The sequence below is a fragment of the Berghia stephanieae genome, chromosome 6 (assembly GCF_034508935.2).
Source record: "Berghia stephanieae isolate SIO BIC M18660-M18661 chromosome 6, UCSD_Bste_1.3, whole genome shotgun sequence".
Taxonomy (NCBI): domain Eukaryota; kingdom Metazoa; phylum Mollusca; class Gastropoda; order Nudibranchia; family Aeolidiidae; genus Berghia; species Berghia stephanieae.
The window spans coordinates 2,021,636-2,037,531 of record NC_088365.1 but is presented as its reverse complement, the minus strand read 5'-3'; the positions used below and the strand labels follow the sequence as shown (position 1 = coordinate 2,037,531).

The following is a 15,896-nucleotide window of genomic DNA, read 5'->3' as shown; positions in this document are numbered from 1 at the left end:
ACAATATCCTTAAGTACTAATATCTTCATTGTTGATTTTTAAAAGATAAAATAAAATTGTGCTCAAACGAAATTGTGTACTAACAAAGAAAGAAAAAAAGGTATTATTATCAACAACTCATCATTATTATAATTGTCATAAAGTCAGTGAGTAAAGTTCTTGGAGATGTATAAATTTGTAATCGGTGTTAATTTCAAGGTATTAAAAACATTAAGTCACTATTGTATTAACCTATGAAGGATGAATTTTTGATTCAGAAAAGTGAGTGGAACAGGCACTTAGGTTGATAAAAACACGACATGAAGTGAGTACGAAAGTGCCAGAAGACAATAGAGAATGAAAATTTCGCGGCGGTGATGGGGGTTTGAACCTGCGACGATCGTGGATAGCTCATACGGTAGAGTTATGCTCTCCCCGGCCAGACGGAGTTGTCGAACCAGTAAGGTCGCGGGTTCAAACCCCCATCACCGCCGCGAAATTTTTATTCTCTATTGCCTTCTGGCACTTTCCTACTCACTTCATCTCTACTTCTATGAAGGATGGCTCTGTGTATTGTGATTTATTAACTTTTGTTTCCATGACTATATCATAATATTCACACATTTAGAAGGATACTATATTTGTTCGAGCAATCACAATCATTGAAATTTCCATACTGTGGACAATAACGATTTATAATTATCATTATTATCAAAATTATCTTCATTATAATCATCATCATCATCATCATCATCATCATCATCATCATCATCATCATCATCATTACCATCATTTCTTCATAAGTCAATAACCTTTGACATTTCAAAACATAGAATTCAAAACTCACAAGAGGTGGGAGGATAACAAAGAAGTTTTTCAAATGCATGTTTTTCGGATTGCGGAACTCGGGAGCAAAAATATCCACCAGCATCTATAACAAAAATAAAAAATAAAAAATAAGTAGTAATTTAATAAGACATAGTTCTCCTTTGGTGTCTTACCCCCATATTTCAACAAGCTTAAAGCACTTAACAGTAACGTAACATCAGAAACTCAAACATACAAATAAAGATTAAGCAAGATAATTCCATAATGTTACAAATTAAAATTTAGAAAGGTTTTAAAATATTTCTGGAAGAAGTCTTAGTATTACTGCCTTTGACACGTTTTGGAAGGCAGTTCTGGAAAAATAGGTGGCAAATATTCCAGATAATGGTTACTGATTTTGCGAGTCATTTTTTTTGGCTTCACAAGAATGCAATTATCAGAATTTGATAGAACGTTTCTCAGTAGGATGTAGAAATCAAGCATTTTGTGGATGTATCCAGGACAATCAAAGTGCAGTAATTTAAAGAGCTAAAACAAAATCTTCAGAGAAAAAAAAAACACCCCTCGAACTAATGTTTTGGTTCCAAATTTCTTTACACTCCAAAGGGTTAGAACTCCATTTAGGTCACGACTTCTAGGTCCCATTCTACTTATTTTTATAAAGTGTTAGGACATGGGATGGAACCCGCAATCTTCGGATCTCAATCTTATTCTAGTGTATTATGTGTGTGCTCTTATCAACTACACCATCAATTAAGGTTCTATCTTTTATTGAGGAGAAATGATACAGATCTTAAGTTAAAAAAAACAACTAAAATTTCTTATTTCTGATTTATATTAAGTAAAAAAAATTCACTGTTCAAAAACCAGATTGCGATGATGCGTCACAAATTACAGAAAAAAAATAAAAACTAATTTGAAAAAGAATGCAATACCTTAAAATACTCAGTTCCCTCAGCAAAGTTTTTGGCTAGATTGCTGATGACATTGTCGAGAATTCTGGAGATAAAAAGAAAAGCATTAAAAAATAATTCGCTTCAGTGAGAGCATCGCATATTAACAGAGAGGCCAACTTTTCAGAGAGAGCTAAAAAGGGACACCTTTACTGTGCTAGCGTCATGACCCAAAATAGCAGTATGTTTGGACTATTATAAAAATAGAATCTAGAATGAGATTGATTAATATTAAAGCTTATTTTAATTACTCTCTATTTATCCGTTCCTTGTTTTTAATTTGCTCGTCAAAAAATAATGGGACATACAATGGTTATTTCCATTAATATAAACAGATTTCCAAATTGTGACAGTTCTGCTTTTATCAGGACAATTGACAGCTGTGTCTTAAGTGTACTTTTTAAAGTCTAATGTTAATTTACAAACCACCACCAGCCTTGAGTTTGTAGATTCATTTTTTAAAAAAAATTTAATTGCCAAACACTTCATGGAAAAAAATGCCAATTTAGTTTTCCATTTATAACTTACTCTGCTAAAATGCACATAAAAGTAAATTAAATAAATGTCCTATTCAAAAGGTATCAAGCAATTCTTATCTAAAATCAAATCTGCCTCCATCACGTGATATATCATTAGTCTAGTGATATGACAGTCAGCTTGCGACCTGCAGGTTTTTGTCTAACTATGGATGGAGAAAAGTTGAGTCCTTCAATTTCAGTAAGACTACTCAAATTTTCACACCTCAAAATCTGGTGAAAAATAAATACCTGACCAGTAACAGTTTAAAAAAAATAAATTGTAATAGCACCTTACAGGTGTCATGTCTTGTCCTACAAGTTAACTGTTACTGTGGGCTTGAAGCCTCTTCTAAAACAATTTGAGCACACTTTGTGAATATTCAAATATAAAGCCATTAATTTTTGTTTCTTTGTTTATTTTTTTAAAAGCATATTTCAGATTTAACTAAACATGTTTAAAATAGTTTGTCAATGAATTTTAGACTTTATAAAAATAGAAAATATTGAACTTTATAAGCCCTAAAAGCCGATCTATAACAAAAGTATAAAAAAGGGTCACCCCAAACTTTAAGACTCCCTGATAGCTCAGTAAGTAGAGAACTCACTATTGTATATTTTAGTTTACGTCCACATTATGTTATGTCATATGTTGTTGTATCTAACTGTTCTTTATTTCTGTGTTGTTCCAGATGTTGTACCCAATGTCATACTAGTGATGTTTCTTGTTGATTAAAGCTTACTGTAAAGCTATCATCACGACTCTCTCAACTCATTTCACTCACTTCACATGCGAAGAACCTGCTATAAGTCCAAGGTACGGTTGAGATTTTTATTTCTGACTCCCCTCACCCCCTCCCCCTTATCCACTAAGCAGTGAATAGGTAGCTGAGTCTGTTAAATTTAGTGGAAAGTACTTTACAATGGACTAGTAGTATCCTATCCAAAGGTTAACACGCAAATACTATTGTCCACTTCACACTACAGAAACGGGAATAAACTCTTGACTCCACAGGCCTTATGGCTCTAAAGGGCTTTTAAAAATTATTTTTATTTTATGAATTATTAACTTGGCTGATGCATGAGTGTCTCTGGCATCAGCTCGTCCTTTGTGACAGAGCCCCCAAAACTAACGTTCTATCCAAAGGGTAGCAAGAGATTACTATTGTCCACTTAACACTTATGAAACTAGGATAAATTTCGACTCTATGGATCTTATGGCTCTGAGAGGGGGGCTATTTAATCTTTTTCCACTTTTAACCTTCTCCTTACAGCAAAATCGTCACATTTGTTACGACACAATATACGTTTTTCTTATTCAGATTTATGTTGCACATCACAATGATCTTTGTTAAATTAATAAGAACATAAAGTTGTTTTGTAGAGAGATTGTTTGTTTAAAAAATCATTTTTTCCTGCTGGATAAGCCTGCCTGCCATTTTGGGAAAATACAAAAAATGGTTGCTAAGGAAAGAGTTAAACACCAACTTTGCTGAGGCTTGAGTCTCTGGCGTCAGCTCATCCTCTTTGACGGAATCCTCAAAGCTGACGATGTCCTCCAGGTCTGGGATGAATCGAATAGCATTGCTGCAGCAGTGGAGGCCACCGGATCGGATCATGCGAATATAACCCATAGCATTGCCTGTAGAGTGAAAATAGAAACACATAACTTACATATGATGTAGGTACTGTCATGGTAAAGTTATAAGTCTATTGTAATCATCATCATCATCATCATCATCATCTTCATCATCATCATCATCATCATCATCATCATCATCATCATCATCATCATCATCATCATCATCATCATCATCATCATCATCATCATCATCATCATCATCATCATCATCATCATCATTATTATATTAATAATAATAATAATAATAATAATAATAATAATAATAATAATAATAATAATAATAATAATAATAATAATAATAATAATAATAATAATAATAATAATAATAATAATAATAATAATAATTATTATTATCATCATCATCATCATCATCATCATCATCATCATCATCATCATCATCATCATCATCATCATCATCATCATCATCATCATTATTATTATTATTATTATTATTATTATTATTATTATTATTATTATTATTATTATTATTATTATTATTATTATTATTATTCTTTTGATCAGTCTTATTATTATCATCATCATCGTCATCATTATTATTATTATTATTATTATTATTATTATTATTATTATTATTATTATTATTATTATTATTATTATCATTATTATTATTATTATTATTATTATTATTATTATTATTATTATTATTATTATTATTATTATTATTATTATTATTAATATTATTATTATTATTATTATTATTATTATCATTATTATTATTATTATTATTATTATTATTATTATTATTATTATTATTATTATTATTATTATTATTATTATTATTATTATTATTATTATTATTATTTTATAATTAATATTATTATCAGTATCATTTTGTTGTTACTACCATTCTCATCTTACCTATCTGTGTGACCAAAGTTCTAAATTGGTCCAAATAGCTGTCTCCATCTGGTGAAACTCCCAGTTTACGAATACCTTTGTTGAACTTGTCCCCTCTGTCGAATGGGTACTACAGCAGATAACAGAAAATAGTTTAAAGAGTAAGAGGGAGGGACATTGTTGATTCTGTATCTGTAAAATATACTCCAAAATATCTAAAATTTAAGCAAAACTTGAGTGGGGGAGGGGGGGGGGGGGGGGTGCGGATAAATGTCTTGCACCAAAAAGAAAACATTTACATCTGAGGCACTCTTGGGAGATGGTCCATATGTCGCATTCTATGGAAATTGAGTTATAGAAGGAATGAAATTGACGTCACCATCTCTGTTATTTTTTTTTTTTAGACAGCCATTTTGGTAATTAGTTCTCAAAAATGATATCAATCAGACTCTAAACTTTCAAGATTACACATAGTTTTGTCATTATATCCATCTGGCAGACGTTGTGAGTATCTTACCTAAATGCATAGCATCATTTGGTATGGAATAGACAATTTTCTACATTTTGCCGTTTACTTCATGTCCATTTGAAGTAGGCAACCTGTAGGAAATTGTTTTCGCAAAAATGCTTCAAAGTTTACTAATCATCATTTCAACGTTTAAAGTGCCCTCTGAAGAAAAAATAAATAAATAAATAAAAATGTTTAACTCTCTCGAGTTCACCCTCATTGAAAATTTGTTCGATTTTCCATGCATATGAACTCAAGAGAGTTTAAGTGAAAATTTTACTTTAAAAGTTTGCGGAAGTATATAGAAATGAAAAACCTATCATATTATTGGTAAATCCCAAATTAGATTTAAACCCCCAAAATATATTTTATAAGCCATATCTCAAAAGTACTTTCAGTGATAATAGTGGACTATTCCCCTAGAGCACCTCACATAGTATCACAATATACCATTAAACTAAAATCGATTAATTATAACCAACAAGTAAACAATATTTACTCCAAAAAAAAAAACAACAACAATACACATAAGCTGTTTCTCTATTTCTCTCTCAGTGAATGTATTTTTTTTATTTATTTATTTTTTGGTAAAGCATCTGGAACAGGGCCTCTAGCAAACAAATACAAAGAAGAAAAGAAAACAAAACAAGTTTTTTTTTTTTTTTGTTTACCATGGAATCTGTGTATTAAATAGCCTTATCAATTTCCACAGCATTGTAAAGAACAACAGTCCACTGCAAAGTACTTTCGGTAATATCTCAATTAGACTGAGGCATCAAAATATGACAGGATGGCTTAAAATTATGAATATCTATCCAAGAACCAGTCGTCCTTCAAATCCATTAGGCCTATGGAGCTGGAGTTTATAGCAATTTTGCTTGCTACCCTTTGCATAAGACACTATCACAAAGTACTTTCCACCAGATCTAACAGACTTAGTTACCTAGATACCCAATCATTGCTGGTAGGATAGTGGGGGGGGGGGGGGGGGGTTCTATTATCAAACCTGTTGTAAATTGAAGAAATAGTGGTGTTATTTAATGAATCTATATATTGACTATTTCTTTTCATATTTCGATAAACATCATATTCTTACTTTTTGATCTGTCTGCATATGGTTCTCCTTGAAATACTTCCAGTCCTTGATGAGCCTCGATTTAATGTGCTCGTCGTACATGAATTGGGAGAAGATGAAAAACTTCTTTCTCAAAAATTGGAATGTATAGTTTACCTGAGGGAAAAGTCACAAAATTTCACAAACACTTAATAAATAATTCATTTTTTAAAATTTTTAAATAAAATTCACTCTTTTCATTCGCTAGGAAAAATCAAGATTTTTTGTTTTTACAGAATAGATTCAAAATGACACATAAACCCCAAGTATCATAATTCCGATCATAAATTAAATCCCAATTTTAACTGAAATTATCGTTCCAATAAAATACTGTTTTCTAAACAAGCCAGTGAAATAATAGTCCTTCAGAGCCATTAGGCCAATGAAGCTGGAGTTAATCCATTTATATAGCTTGAACATGCTGTATCAATTGCTTGCTACCCTTTGAATAGGACATCAGTCTATCGCAATATATTCTTTGACAGATCTAATTGACCGACCAACCCAATCACTACTGGGTGGACAGGGGAGTCCGAAAAAAAATCCCAAGTTCAGTTCAGCTGGGATCAATCTCGATCCCTATGCATGTAAACCAATTGCTCTACCAGCTAAGTTATCGGGACACTCAAATTGAAATGATAAAAGTTTGACTTACTGTTGTGTTCATGATTCCAATGCCGTGGGTACGGATAGAGTTTGCGATGTGTCGGATATTGATGGTGTTCAAGTGTTTGTTATTGCTGGTGCGCTCCACAAATATCTAAATGTGTAAAAAAAAAAGGAAAAAAATTCTTACCAAGACAGAACCGTATAATAAAGGGAAAACCACTCAAACCTAACAGCACTAAAACCTTTTTTTTTCCCACACATCCTCAAGATGTGAAAATTAATATAAAGATATAGTTGTTTGAATCCCGGTGTAAGTGCACCCCTTCAAAAAGAAAAGAAAATTATTTTCAAGAATTTTTTATTTCCTTTGATGTATATTTTTATCACACCCCTCCCCCCCTACTCTCTCTTTCTCTCTCTCTCTCTCTATCTCTCTCTCTCTCTCTCTCTCTCTCTCTCTCTCTCTCTCTCTCTCTCTCTCTCTCTCTCTCTCTCTCTCTCTCTCTCTCTCTCTCTCTATGTGGCTTTCCATAGTACTGAACTGGTTACATCTCATTATTATGGCTTTTTTTTTTTTACATTTCTCTGGTTTTAATTTTTTTTTGGGTGAAAATCCAAAGGAATTTCATTTTAAAAATGTAAAGAAATTCCATTCAAATTCAAATATATATCTATTGTTGGTAAATGTATAAAGTTTTATTTAGGCGCAATGTAGAAAATAAATATAAATTTAGGATCATTCTCCTCTGGTGCCCAACTCCCATTGTTGGCTTCAATTCCCACTGGTACCCGTCTCCCATAGTTCCAGGTTCATATCCCCCTGATATTCTCTTCCCATAGTCCCAGATTCACTCCCACTGGTGTACACTTACCATAACTTTGGTCGGTTTAGTTCAGGTTTCATAAAAATCCTGTTTTGTGTGTTGGTGCGTGATACCTGGCTGGCGGATGTTGTGAGCATTTTACCTCAGCGAGTGAGGAACCATTAACTTGAATGACTTTCTCTCATTTTGTTGAATATCACAGAGGGGTAATTTAACTTGATCATTTGGGCCTTTGCAAAATATTCTTACTTTGTCACCTTTCTTATCTGTTGTAGTGGTTTGAGATTTAAATCATTTTCATGGGTTTTTTTTTATCTTTGTTGTTTTGATTTATAAATTTCACTGCTCTGTTATGTATTTGTTCGATTTCTTAGATTTCTTATTTGTGGTGAGGGCCCCAGACAGAGCTACTATATTCTAGTGTTGGTCTGACAAAGACTTTGTAGCACTTTAACTTTATTTCCCTCCTGCTGTCATATAAGTTTCTTCTGAGGAAGACTAAGGTAAAGTTTGCCTTTTTGCATATGTCTGTAACATGATCTTTCCAATTTAGTTTGTTAGTTTGTACATGTAAATTGAGTCTTTGGATGGAAGTTGCTCACTAAGCCTATAAAGGTTCTGCTATGAGGTTAAAAGTGTAAGAAAAAAAATAGCCATATCATAAGAAAACAAACCTGGTTGTTGAGGTTGTACAAAAACTTGGACACGAATACGTGAATGTTCCTCATGATTTCCAAAACATCAAGACCCTGTAGAATGATGAAAACAGAAAGTAAGATTTCAAGCCATGAATTCAGCTATGATCTTGTGGTATGACACTCGCCTTCAGATCGGACAGTCCTAAGTTCGAGCGGTGCATAGTTGACTCCTTAGAAAAGGTTCTTTACTCACAGTGAGACCATACTCAAGTGTAAAATGAGTGCCTGGCCGTTAACAGCACTGTCTCTGTAGGAAAAATTGTAATATCAACTAACAGGTGTCATGTCTCATCCTACAAGTTAGGTGTTGCTATTAGCTATGGACCCCTTGTAAATCACTTTGAACACGTTTAATGGATATCGCACTGTATAAAATGGCTTTTTTACACAAATAAACGACAAATTATAAGTCAAATGTTTCTTTTCATAGTCTAATTCAAATTCAAAACAGTAGATGTCTGCTTTCCACTAACAACAACTTCGATCTCAAAAAAAAAAAAAAAAAATTGGGTTCAAAATCCTTCTCCAGCCAAAAACAAAATCATTAAAAATAAACGTTAACATATAACTTTAAATTTAAAGAGATGGACTAACAATATTTTTTTACCATTTTTGCTATTGGCTGAAGAAGGGTTTTGAGCCCAAAACGTTCTGTGTTTGGTATTTTTATTAGTTTTTTTGGGGGTCTTTTGGGGTTTTTTTTTTGGTTTTTTTTTGTTTGTTTGTTGTTTTTTTTTTGGGGGGGGGGGGGGGGGGGTTTAAAGCTGTTAAATTCAATTTTGAACATTAATCTTTAAGAATACACATATGCCACCAACCACATTTATCTGTTATTAAGTCAGAATAACAAAATACGAAGCAGGCACTGGTGGGAAATAAACATCTGAAAAGGTGTGTGTGTGAAAAAGTGTCAGACAAAGTGAAAATATTGTGTATTTTTCTTTCTGCTTTGTCTCGTACTTTTTTTTTTTCCATACACACCACCTTATCACGATTTTGATGTCGGCATAAGCAAGATGAAGAAATTAAAGTATCAAGTCAAAATATTAGAACTGAGGCTAGAATTTTTTTCTTGGAAGAGATATGAACATTTATATAACGCATTTCCACAGATTTATCATGGTCACTGTGCTTCACAATGTTTCATCTATTTTCTCAGGAGGTCATATGGAACCAAATTATTTCCATTTCACATAGTACCAGTCACCTGTTAGGCATCCTTGTTGTACTAACAAACCTTACAATACTCCCATCACCTTACATAGCGGCCAACTTTTCAAAGACCTAAAACAGGACACCCTAAAGAGCACTTCCGTCATGACCCAAAATGGCAGCATGTTTGGACTATTGTAACCAATAATCTAGATTTAAAGGTATACTCTTAATTTGTTTATTCCCTGTTTTAAGGTACAAGTCAGAAAACATATAATCCTGAGACATGCCAGGGTCATTTCATAACATATAAAAATTATTTGCTAAATTGGGAGAGTCCCAATTTTAACGGGACAGTTGGCCGCGATTACCTTAATATTGAATTGAGAATATATATATATATATATATATATATATATATATATATATATATATATATATAATATATATATATATATATATATATATATATATATATATATATATATATACACATATATATATAAACATTTGAAATATAATTAAGATAGTTTGACTTCTACAACGTTGTTATCGAGCCAATATAAACGCTCGATAACAACGTTGTAGAAGTCAAACTATCTTAATTATATTTCAAATGTTTATAAATAGCTCCTTTTATACTAAAGTTGAGCACTATTATTTCATGGTTTTTGTTTTATAATTTATACATATATATATATATATATATATATATATTATATATATCATATATTTATTAAATAGAATTAAAGCAAAAATCCAACCTGTTCTAACGTCTGACTGGGTAGATGCGACTCCATCAGTGCCAGCCCATACTTCTGCTCTGCCATGTTTTTCATCTCCCCGTACGTTTTCCAATCATGAAGAGCCACCGTCGTCAGGTTATAGAATGTCTTATTTAGATAATGCTCAACGTGGGCTGGTGAGATTGAAATATGACATTAGAAAAAAATATGTGATTTTATAAAAATGAAAATAATTCAAAGGTATTATAAAGCCAATTACTTTGGGCACTTGAAAAGACACGACACACTAGAGAGAGATGTAGTGGAGGGCATGGCGGAGGGCAAAAGAGGCAGAGGAAGACCACAAAGAAGATGGCAACAGGATATACAGGAATGGCTCAACAACGGCGTGACGGAATGTGGCAGATGGGCACAAGACAGAGACTTCTTCCAAAGGACTGTGTGGGAGGCTACGTCCAAGTGATATGCCACAGAGAGAGAGAGAGAGATTATAAAGCGCTTAACTGAAGGTGAGCACATTTTAGGTTTCACATTTTAATAAAATGATACAGAGTGATTAATAAAAAAATGCAAATGTGACCCATCATATCAAAACGGTATCATGTTGGGATGAACCAGATGTTAAAAACCCAAAATTAATGCTAAACTGGTCAACAATATGAATTTTGGGTATTGATTCCATGAAAATTCATATTTATTCTCCTAAAAAAAAATCATATAAACTCAACCCAAGTCTGATATTTCTGGTTATAAATTCAATTTTCAGCATATTATTCATCCCGCCATAATACCGTTATGAGGCGAGGGGTCACAAATAACAACAGCAGTCCAGTCTTGGATTCAACTCCTCATCACCGCAAACGTTTTTTTCTCTATTGTCTTCTGGAACTTCTCTACTCACTTCATTTCTTGGTTTTATCAACACAAGAGCCTGCTCCGCTCACTTTTCTGAATTGATAGTATGGTAGATTTACAGTGTGCCTGAACCTTTCTGAGATTATATGTGCCTAACTGAGCAAAAGTGGAATTCAGTTAAAAAAGTTAAGTGACTGAAGGACACTTTTAGGTCACATAAGTGCCATAGAAAAGAAATCAATACACTACACACAGACATAGGTAGATTTACGGTTCAGTGGCCTGCTACATTCTGAGATTACTGATTTGAGTGAATAAATATCTTAATATATAAATTCAATCTTATATCTTAATCTGAAGTACAAAGAGCTTAATGTAAAGACTGAACAAAGTTGGAAATAAATAACTACAGCTTTGGGGTTTTTTTTGTAGTCCTTCAGAGCTGGAGTTAATCTTGGTTTCTATAGTGCGAAATGGACAAAAGCAATTGCTTACTACCATTTGGATAGGATACTATTGCAAAGTACTTTCCATTAGATCGAACAGACCAAAATACCCAAGCACTGCTGGGTGGACAAGGAGGTCAGGAAAAAAAATCTCAACTTCAACCAAGTTTGATTTTGGTTCCTTGCATGTGAAGCGAATGCTCTATCAACTAAGCTATCCGGACAACAGGTCTAATCCCAACATAATACTGGCTCCAAAAGGTGGGTGACAAATATGACCCTTAAGTAAATTATGTTCAATAACAGGCTTCCCATAGCTCTCTTTTGTTCTCTAAGGAATCCATGGAATGAACTTACTTTTCAGATCGACAGTGCGATCAAAGAACCGAATCGGACGCAGCTTTAGGAGATGTGAGAGGTCACGCATTCCAACTTTGAAAGGGTTGCGGTCATCGAGTTGCAAGTGCAGGTGAATGTGGAGTCTCAGGTCTGTTTCTATTGACCGACACAGTGGTTCTAATAAGTGCTGTGGATTTAATACATTTATTGTAGTTGATTTGTTTATACAGAATAGTCATCAAAACCCTCTCCTTTTTCTCTTCCTCCACCTCCTTCTCCTCCCCTGCTTCCTTCACATCCTTTTCCTCCTCTTCCTGATGGACTACAACTTTTTTAACTTCATTCAATTCTTTCAAATACTTTTTTGATGTTGATTCTTTCTAAAGTTGAAAATATTGGTTACATTCATATGTGACCTATGGTCTCAAAACGGTGCTTAAATTTGAATTCATAAGTCAAAAATATAAAACTTTGGTTAAGTTTTAATGAGTAGAACAAATATTATATAGTTTCATGAAATGTGTCAACCAAAAATTTTATATATCTGACAATTTTCATTTTTCATTCACTTTTTTGACATCTGCTTCACCTCGACATAATACCAAATTGATGTGCTGAGTCACAGATGTTTTTAAAAGAACTTTCAATCAACATTCTATTTTAAAAGGCCAAACTATCTCAACTGGTTTATTTCTATTGCATTTTCTAAATTTTCCGTTTTAATCTCTAACCAAATCCTTTCTTTTTTCATGTGTAAAAAGAGAAGAAAAAAAGCCAATCAAAAACCCTTACCTCTTCCACGTTTTTGTATATTTCCTTCTCGAAAGACTCAGCCAGCTGTTTGCTGTTTTCAAGATGTCTGACTACAGCCATTGGGGGACGCAGTCATGTAAGGCACTAAACATGTACTGAAAAACATCATTTAACAATCTCTCCTTACAAAAATACAAAAAATGATATTTCAAACTCAATTAAAAAAGTACTGAAAAACATTATTTAACAATCTCTCCTTACCGAAATGTTAAACAAAAAAAAAAAAAAATGATATTTCAAACTCAATGAAAAAAGTACTGAAAAACATTATTTAACACCTTCTCCTCACTAACCAAATTCAGAATTTTTACTGAAATGTCATACAAAAAACACAAAAATTGATTTTTAAAACTCAATAAACATGTACTGAATAACATTATTAAACACTCTCCTTACTCCCATTTTCACAATTTTTACAAACACAAAAATTTATTTTTAAAACTGAAAAGCAATAAGTACCCTAATATATTTAATTTTGTGAAGCAAACCAAGCATTGCGAAAACAGCATTAAGTTCTTGTAGATATAACAAAGATTTTTCTTCAAATATTGTGATTTACAAATTAAATTTGAATAAGAAAAAGTTCATTACATTGTATTAAACGTGACGAATTTCCTTTAGTTGTTAAGGAGAGGGTTTAAAAAATTTATTATTTATTATATGATTGTTTTTCGGTTTTTAAAAATCTATTTATATTTACAAAGGATATTCTTAACTGTAATATGCAAAGAGCCTTTATTTACAAGAGAAGCATATCGCAATAGATATGTTCACTATCACTTTGAAATGTCTATGACTCACATGAATACGATGGGGGTCAGTGACATTTTCACAGATATCATCCAAATAAAGGGGGATAACAACACGATGCCAGAAGATAAAGCTGCAGTCACAGGCCTTACGAACACTAGGTGGAAGAAAGTTGACGGTAATGGTTGTAATCATTACGGTAACACAGTTATGTTTTCATCAAAACAGTCTTAAGAACATAGCCCCATTTAACAGAGTAGGTGACCATAGCCATAATTGCATATTATTAATACGTATCTCTACAAATTTGTAGTGTTTCATTTTCTCAGCCACAGGGTTTGAAATCAAGGTTCGATCGAAGATCTGGGCTCAGCCTGTATACATAAATTTTGTAAAATGTAATGATGCACTTACAATCAGGTGTAATTCACTGATACAATATATAATATATATATATATATATATATATATTATATATATATATATATATATATATATATATATATATATATATATATATATATTATATATATATATATATATTAATACTTAATTCTTTTCATCATTTTGACCCTTACAAACTCTTTTAAATTGACAACTTGAAAAGAACTGTATAGGGTGACCAAAAAATAATTTTTTATAAATATTCTATAAAATGTTTTAAAACTATTATTGTTTCATTAAAATTAAAAGGAAATAAATTTACTTTTGTCTGAGGTCACAAACGGCGTCCAGACGTCTGAATACATCATCAAGGCTTTGTAACTCGTCTTCCTTGAACGCTTTCTGTGTGTGAAAATGTTTGGTGAATCAATGAATCATAATCACGGCTGAGATCATAATTAAATTAAATCGAGATTTAGCATGATAGAGCATAGAGCATTTATTGAGCACAATATCCAATAAACGTGCTCAAAGCGCTTTACAAGTGTTTTATCAGTATAAATATTACTTATTTGTATCCCACAGCCTTCAATTCATTTGGTAATATGTCAGGATGAAAAAAAGAATTCAATGTGATAAACAGAAAAATAGAACTTTAATTTTTTGCTCAATAAGAATTTGCAATCCCTCTCAATAAAACATAAACTTCCAACAAAATTTCATATTTTTGGTTATAAATTCAATTTTCATGATCTAAACCATCCAGACATTTTACTGTTTTGAGGTCTTTTTCTTCTTCTTCGTAAGTAGAGCAGCTATCATGCTGACAACAAGCGTTGAACCGTGTTGTATGAGCTCAGAACAACTAGGAATTGTTCATGACTTGGTGTTGTCATGCACTTCTTCTGGCAGATTGTTCCATTCCTTTGGGGTTTATGGAAAGAACCTCTATTGCCTAAATGTTGTGTATGAACGGTAGATTTTGTATGTCAAGAAGGTGGTGGATGGCATTTCATTTTACAAAAATGAGCGTTGATTTTCCAATGCTAAAATTAAAAAAACAGAAACTCCTCATTTTACAAAGATTGGATTTTATTTTTCAAATAAAAGTTTAAAATCCACCCTTTTTTTGTTTTGTTTTTGAACCACACCAATTGATAAATTCAGATCTTTGAAAATGTCATACACACTTGTTCGGATCTCTATAAATAAGATCTTATTCTTGCATCAGTTTGTTCCAAAAATATTTGCCTTTGTACTTTAATTATTTACGCATTCTGAAATGAACTCTCTTTTCAGCTGTCTTGGCATGTTCAAAATTGTTGGTAGAATACGTAAGGCACTATTACAGTAAGGGGAGGAAGGGGGGGGGGTGACAGAGAGAAAAAGCCAATTACTCATTTACACCTGAACCCCTCACAAGACCACAAAGCCATACAATAAAATCAAATTCTGATTTTACTGACCATCTTAGTTCCCACAGCCATAGCCAATTTGATAACGAGTCTTCTCTCTTTGCTCCCTGTAGAAATAAAAATGAAAGAAAAATAAATCTTAGTGGCTGCCCTTCTTGATATGAAAAATTAATAGAAGCATGGAAGTGTGAAGGGCATGAAAAATATTGCAAAAACGATAATCAAGTTTATCAAAATAAAAATCTGTTTTTTTTCATAAACTCAAGGATACAAAAAAAATTTTCATGTTTAAACGCGACAAAAACCCATTTGTTCCAAATGTAATCAATTTATGATCTGTTTATTTATGTGTTTGATGAATTCAATTGATGTCAATGTAAAGCGCATAGTGCCTGTTTAGACAGGGTAAGGCGCTATAATAAGTGCTATTTATTATGATCATTATTATTATATTTATTATTATTATTA

General features: G+C 32.3%; 1 protein-coding gene across 1 annotated transcript in view; it reads right to left on the bottom strand.

The window, feature by feature from the left end:
* Nucleotides 1-15,896, bottom strand: part of LOC144975957 (WASH complex subunit 4-like) — a 104,756-nt gene that overhangs the window by 61,116 nt on the left and 27,744 nt on the right. Inside the window, 14 exon segments of the mRNA XM_078920194.1 lie at nucleotides 827-910; nucleotides 1,743-1,806; nucleotides 3,764-3,917; nucleotides 4,797-4,905; nucleotides 6,380-6,514; nucleotides 7,053-7,157; nucleotides 8,505-8,579; nucleotides 10,445-10,599; nucleotides 12,085-12,253; nucleotides 12,859-12,947; nucleotides 12,950-12,974; nucleotides 13,681-13,786; nucleotides 14,336-14,415; nucleotides 15,480-15,535. Of these exon segments, the coding sequence (XP_078776320.1) occupies nucleotides 827-910; nucleotides 1,743-1,806; nucleotides 3,764-3,917; nucleotides 4,797-4,905; nucleotides 6,380-6,514; nucleotides 7,053-7,157; nucleotides 8,505-8,579; nucleotides 10,445-10,599; nucleotides 12,085-12,253; nucleotides 12,859-12,947; nucleotides 12,950-12,974; nucleotides 13,681-13,786; nucleotides 14,336-14,415; nucleotides 15,480-15,535 (1,406 nt within the window).